This window comes from Fringilla coelebs, assembly GCF_963513975.1.
Source record: "Fringilla coelebs genome assembly, chromosome: 1".
In the NCBI taxonomy this organism is placed as follows: Eukaryota; Metazoa; Chordata; class Aves; order Passeriformes; family Fringillidae; genus Fringilla; species Fringilla coelebs.
This window is the reverse complement of record NC_140028.1, coordinates 20,620,883-20,628,150: the sequence shown is the minus strand read 5'-3', so window position 1 is coordinate 20,628,150 and position 7,268 is coordinate 20,620,883. Positions and strand designations below refer to the sequence as shown.

At 42.5% G+C, this 7,268-nt stretch overlaps 1 protein-coding gene across 1 annotated transcript; it reads left to right on the top strand.

The window, feature by feature from the left end:
• Positions 1-2,114: 2,114 nt before the first annotated feature.
• Positions 2,115-7,268, top strand: DCSTAMP (dendrocyte expressed seven transmembrane protein; the record flags this gene model as incomplete). Its single annotated transcript, XM_084202476.1, has 3 exons — positions 2,115-3,140; positions 6,168-6,488; positions 7,179-7,268. The coding sequence occupies 3 exons, from the start codon at positions 2,115-2,117 to the stop codon at positions 7,248-7,250; spliced, it is 1,419 nt and encodes a 472-aa protein (XP_084058602.1). The 3' UTR covers positions 7,251-7,268.

Genomic DNA, 7,268 nt, shown 5'->3' with positions numbered 1-7,268 from the left:
GCTCCCATACTATTCAGCTCCTGTTGCACACAAAGGAGATAATGACACAACTAATAACTAATTACAATGAGAAGGAGGGGGAAATGGTGCACTGAATGCTAGCAGGATTCATAAAGGCTAATGCTAATAAAATACAGTATGTGTACAAAATTATAGTTTAGTTCCTGGCTACCTGCTGTGTTCAAGCTAAGCAAAAGACAAAGTAATATCTTCAGGATGTGTTTTACAAAGACGACTGTTCCCTATTTAAGATTAATTTACCACTGTTTATTTTATTTAATTAGTATCTCATTTATTCTAGAATGTTAAAATGCTAATATGCATATGAATTGACCTTGCTTCTTTGGACAAATTGCACTATAAATATTATATTATAATATCTCCCATCCAACAGAACTGAAACACAGAAATACTCTGTAATTTACATAACAGGCATACTGGTAAGCAGGACAGATGGTGGGAAGCACAAGCTATTAGGCTTAAAAAGGGTTAAACACAAAATGGTAAGGTTGGAATGGAGCACAGTGAGCCATCTGCTCCAACCCCCCTGCTCAGGCAGGATCATCCCAGAGCACAGCACTTGGCACAGGATTGAATCCAGGTGGCTCCTGAGGATCTCCAGTGATGGAGATTCCACAACCTCTCTGGGAGCCTTTTCCAGTGCCTGGTCACCCTCACAGCCACGAGAGGCTGGAAAGATCCATGTCTCCAGATGTTTTGGGGTGCATGTGTGGGGGAAGGGGCAGGTGGAGCCTGGCCCTGGGGAGGCAGTGCCCTGCCCCACACCCCGTCCCCAGAGCTGCATCTCAGCCTGGCAGTGGCTCCAATCCCTGGCACACTGTGCTGCACACCCCACCCTGGAGCCCCTCACCCAGCTCCTGAGTGGCCAAATGACTGCAAGTCTGCCCTGGGGGAAGGGCCAAGGGCTGTTTAAAGTGGGATATGAGGCAAGCATGTCTTGACTCTGCAGCCTCTTGGAATTTCTATCAACTGCACACCGCTGGAATCCAGGAGTGGGAGTTTTGTGGCTCTTCTTCTATGTGTTTTCTGTCTTTCTGTTTCTAATTGTTTCTTCTCAGAATTTTTGTGTAACTTAACATCAAACAGACTTAGAGTTTCCTAAGTTAATGCTTTGAGAAGTGTTTTATATCGATTGAATGTTGCAGTAAATATTTTGCCAAAGTTCTCTGATTTTCTAAAGTTGCCAGTAAAGTTTTTTTAATTGTTTTGACCTCTTGAGAATATCTTGTCCATATTTGTCCTGTGCATCTAACTCAGAGCTTACATGTACAACTGTAAGCCTTTCTAAGAGCCATGTCGAGCGAGGTTTTTGGGGACCTTACAAGAGTAAAGGAGTTTTTCCTCAAATTCTGGCGGAACTTCCTGTGCATCAGTTTCTGCCCATTGGCTCTTTTCCTGTTGCTTGGCATCACTGAGAAGAGCCTTGACACTTTCCCTTCAGCTCCTTGATGAGATTCCCCTCTCAGTGCTCTCTTCTGAAGGCTGAGCAGGCTCAGCTCCCTCAGCCTGCCCTCCTAAGAGAGATGCTCCAGTTCCCTCATCATCTTTATAGCCCTTCACTGAGCCTCTTTCAGGAGCTCCAAGTCTCCCTTGTACTGAGGAGCCCAGAACTGGACACAGCACTCCAGATGTGCCTCACCAGGGCAGAGCAGAGGGGCAGGATCACCTCCCTCAGCCTTTACAAGGCAAAGCTAGCATCTGTGGGGAGCAGTGGGTGCTACAGGAGGCTGGAGTCTTCCTTATACATGCACTCACACCCACACACACATACACGTGTGCACGTGAACCATTGTCTCTACACAGCTAATGAGAAATCAAAGTGTGCAAAACATAAAAGGACAAAAGATAGAAATCCTTTTAGAGTCACCTCTTCAATATTTTTATCTGTGACACTAGGAACAAGTATTTTGGTCTCATGTGCGGTCGTTCACCCTCATGTCAGTCAGACCTGCAGACTTTGCAGTGTGAAGAAGTATCAGACAGTCAGTTAAAAGCACATCATTGTCAGTAGTGTGACCCTGTAAATAACAGTGTTTTTCTTTTCCTTTCCTTTTAGTTTGAGCCATTGCAGTGTCAGCAACAATCTGAAGAAAATGCAAAAATTCACCTTAGTAGCTCAGAAGACATGGGAAATTTTTATATCTGAAAGGAAGCCTGGCTGGAAGTATCAGATACAGCTTTTTGCAGTTTGCTCTGCAGTTGGCTTCCTCTCCAGCTTTCTGTTTTTCCTTAGCATGCATTTCTCCTTGGCACACCATTCCTCGTGGCCCTTACTGATTTCTGGATTCGTCTGGATTTTTCTTTCTATCATGCTCTTTTGTTTCAAGCACCTGCGCTGTTTTAGTGTTCTGTTCCTCCTTTCTTGTGGGCTGAAAAACGGCAGGGATGCTCTCATTACAGCTGGCACAGGTGTTGTGGTGGCCAGCAACATTCAAAATATTTTTCACAATCTAAAGGTTCTGGCAGACAGTATAACCTGTCATTTAAAGCTCGAACAGTTTGCCTTGGTAAAATATTATATTGAGGCAATAAGATGGATTTATGATGTGGCCAAGCTTCCTGCTGAGCTACCTAAAGAAGTAGTGGTCCTGAAGCACAAATTCACACCATCTTATTCAATTTTAGATGATGCATTAAGAAAAGAGCTAAATGACACAGAGCAAGAAATCCAGAGAATTGCTGACCAGATATCTTTTATGTTGACTATACTGCCCTATATAGGTCAGAAAGTATTGCCTATATTTGGGGTTTTTCTAGTTTCTTTTGGAACTGGCCTCTTTATCAAAAAATTTGTGGGTTCTCATAGCACCAAATTTAAGAATATGTATATCACAAAACAGTTCATTGCATTTGATGAGCACCAAAAGCAACAGCAAAGACCCTGTCTTCTGCCACTTAACAGAAAAGAGAGAAAAGATTATGTGATGATCCCATCCTTCTTCTTAACAAGAAAGGACAGGAAAAAAATGCTGTGTTTTTTTCTCCCTGTAGTTATTCATCTTTGCATCTGGCTTCTGTTTGCTGCAGTAGACTCTTTGTTTTATTTGTTAATTATTTCCGTGAACAAATATCTCCAAGAAGTACCGGATCTAGACATTCAACTCAGTCTCTTTCAGAATGTAAGTACTTACCAGTACCATATATTTCTTAGTTTAGTGTTGAAAAATTTCCCTTTATCTTCAGAAGGTGCAAGAGCAAACACATAGCAATGAGCCACCAGTTCTTTCCTGGAATATCATTCATTTCATAAAAGGTCATTGCCTGCACAGATACATTGGTTGGATGGAACCAGACAGTCCTTTCCAGAGCATTGTCATATTTCTAGAGAATGGTAAATTTTAGAAGAAGGATCTTCCTTCCTCCATTTACATATATGAAGAAAACCAGAGGCTTAAAATTGGAAACTCACAAAACTGACATTTGTGAAGCACTATTTTTACAGTCAAAAGTCACTGTGACACTGATGTAAGAGATGCCTACCTTTCTGTAACTGAGTAGTGTGAGGAGCTCATCGCTTGTATGGATGGGCACATACACACAAAATAATGTCTTGGTGCCAAAATCTCCAGCTTCCTCTAGCAGCATAGAGGACCATAGATTAGCTAGGTTGGGAGATAAGTCTGGAGGCCATCAAGACCAACCTCATGCTCAAAACAAGGACAGCTGGTTAGAGCATGGTGCTAATAACACCAAGTTTTAGTGGTGTTGTTTGGTCAAAGATTGTACTCAATGATCTTGGAGGTCTTTTCCAACATTAGTTGTGCTATGATTCTGTGATGTTTCAGTGGTGCACCATTCAGGGAGACGAGAAAATTAGGACAAAGTGAAGGAAATATGGTTTTTTGTTTACTCTTCAGGTGATCAAACAATAGAACAAGTTTCTAAGATAGGTTGTGGGATGTGCATTCCAAAAGATAATAAAGACCCAGCTGATCACAGCCCTAATCAACCTGTTGCTGTGTACTTTGCTGTGTACTGTTGTGTGTGGGTTTGCCTGTGTTTCTATCTTTGTACCTTGAAGGCAGCCTCCTATCATGACCTGCCTTGGGTGTGACCCAAGTCAGGGCAAAGGAGCTTAGTCCCACTACCCAAGAACAGAAGTCCTGAGCACCATGTCTGGCTGATTCATGGCTCCTGTGCTATGAATTTCCTCTCTTTATGTGCATTGTTCATTCATGTGGAAGTCTGCTTGATTCCTTCAAAACAGAAAACTAATGCCATCATCAGATTGTTTCTAGTTCCCCAAGGAAAGCTAATTGCATGACAATGTAAAATTTAATCTCAACAGATTTGTTATATCAAGCCTCAGGGCTGCTGATCTCAGGGAGTCCAGGAAGCTGGGTGATCAGGACAGACTCAGACACTTGAGATGTTTATTAATTAGCATGAACAGTAAAGTTCTTCATGCACTAGTACCCCTGTGTTATACTGAGTTCCTAATGAAGATTTTCCTTGCCTATACAGCAGTTCAGTTAAGGGATAAAATGGCCTGAGACAGTTTGGAACTGGATAATGTCAAGGAAGGGCTAACAGGCTGAAGATGGGTAGCATGCTTTGGGAACTTCATTTCTCCAATGAAATCTAACAGAAGTGTTTGGCCTCTGTAGGGTAATTAGAAAAGCCACAAGGAAGAGCTTGTTATTCCTTTGACATGATCAGAAAAGAGGCTGGGTTATTCAGTGTCCCTTCAGTGTTCTTATTCACAGAACAGAAAGTTGCCTGACAGTAAGGTCCCAGCAGCATGTCTAATTTACCCTTCTTATCGAGTATTTCAGTCCACAAGCAGTGAAAGACATCAGCTAAGCAGAGGCAGTAGGAAGTCAGGCAGCCTCATTTGTGTGACACCCTTTGGTCAGAGCACTGCTTGGGCCAGAGTGTGGCTGCAGAGAGGGGACAGGGCTTAGTGCCACGTGTGCATGGCTGTGTTGCTGTTCTATACCACCACAACATCATTGCAGGTGTGGTTTCAGGGTGAAGAAAGGGTGAGCACCCCTGAACATGAAACGTTTTTTCCTCCCTCTCTCCATTGGAAGGTTGTCAGGATCAGCCCTGCCCCTCTGCTGCCCATTGCCCTCCTGTTCATCCAGGACTTGATTCAGGCACAGGGTGCTGAAAAGCAGCTCTAGTGCAGGTGGCAGCTGCCAGGAACAGTGGCAGAGGTGAGCCCGAGCCCAGCCAAGTCTGAGCTGAGCTGAAAGGAGCTGAGTGGAGCTGGGAGGAGCTGGGAGGAGCAGTCAGTAGTGCCAGGGCTGGAAACAGCTGCACAGAGTTGAGACCAGTGTCCGAAGTGGTGGCGCAGTGTGGAGAGGACAATCACACTTTCATACTTTCAGGGGTTTGTCTGTCATTGTTTTCTGCTGTCTCAGGCTCAGGCACAGAGAGAGTGCTGTGGTGAGTGACTGCCACCTTATTTTGTCTGGGGACAGCCATGTGGTGTCAGGCATAGGAAGAGCCACCATGCTAGCTTTGTCCCAGGGCCACGTGGAACTAAGTTGAGATGGTGAATACCTTTTGTAGGTAAACCACCTTCTCTTTTTATGTACTTTTGTTAATAATATTGCTGCTGTTACTGTGCATCACTTATTCCATTGCTTGCTGCTTTCAGTAACCTGCTATCACAGCCCATAGTCTCTGCCTTTGTCTCTCTCTTACCGAGAGGGGAGAGGCTTATTTGGAGTTTGATTTCTGGCTGGTGTGGAACCACCATGGTGTAGAAGCACTGCTGGTCATGTGCTGAGACAAAACCAAAGGGGCAGACACTCTGCTCTTCAGTTTTACTGTCAATGAAGGACCCTCCAACAGGGCATCTGAGCGGAGTCATAGGAGGGGAAAAATACTAAACCATTATAACCAGATTAACTAAATATTTCCCTGTCAGAGCCACTGAGAAGGTAAGTTTTTAATGGTCCAAAGTGCTGGACATTGTCCACCAAGAGAAATTGTGAAAATATTGAAAATAGAGTACAAAACATTTATAAATGTTTTGAGCCTATATATATATTGTTTTGAGCATACTGTATATAGGCGCTGGATGGTCTAGATGATTTAGAGTCCTTCATAAATCTGAATGTCCAGTGGAAGAAAAATTAAGAAAGGAGGGAATCTGTCTTATAACCAGCACTTTTTTCCCACTTTTTTTTGTGCAGAAGAATGAGAAAAGCTATATAATTCCTATGAAAGAGCATATTGCCAAGACTGATTCTTTCAAGATCTCTTTGGTTAAGCAAAACTGCATCCCTCATCCAGAGCTCGCTCTCTCCACAACATGGATTCAGCTTGGAGTCATCATCTTCTTTTTAATAATTTTTGGGTTATTCTCTGGCCTCCTGACCCAACTTAAAATACTCGTGTCAGCTTCCTTTTATCCTGATACCGAGATGAAACGGATACATTATTTACACGCAAAATTACTCAAAAAAAGAAAAAAGCTACAAGAGAAAACTGGGAAGAACATGTTTGCAAGAACGGTAAGCCATGAGCTCTGGGGAAAAAAATAAACCTCATTGGGTGGTAGCCAGATCCAGGAAATACTTAAACACTTGTGAACTTCAATTATGTGCTAATAGACTTTCCCCAGTGCTCAGGAGCCAGAGACATGTTGCCTAATTGTAAGATTAGATCATCTAATAATTTTGTTCTGTACTTCAGCACACATGCCTCAGACATGCCACTGGTATGCTCAAATGACTATGTGCTGGCAAGAAAATACTTCTCAGATTCAGAGTCCTCCAGAGAAGAAACTTTGTTTTCATGAATGCATGAAAAAGCACTTAGAGTATTCCTGAATCTAGATAGCAAGTGCTAGGCAGTAAGAGCAGCCCTAAATGTAGAGAAAGATATTCTGATATTGCTTAGCAATATGGAAGGTGTTCTATTTCTATTTTAAAACACAGTGTGACTGCATATACTACTAGGAAACAGAATTTTTCCTTGCAAAAATGTTTATCCTATATATATATACATGAACACACATGGACACACTAATGGAAACTGCTAACACATATACCTATGGCATATCCAGATAGAAAGCTTGAGACATATAGTTTGTTTAAATTCCTTTTTTTAACAGCCTTCAAAACTGACTATACAGGATATTAGTGTCTGGGTGATCTTAACTCAGTTATACTGTCATACAGATCATATTTCTTTTTTTTCAGGCCGACTTTTGGTTTCCAATACTCAAGGCAAGAGAGACAGTGAAGAAGAAAGAAAGGAGTGTAGCAGAATGACAGGATGATGTGAAAGAG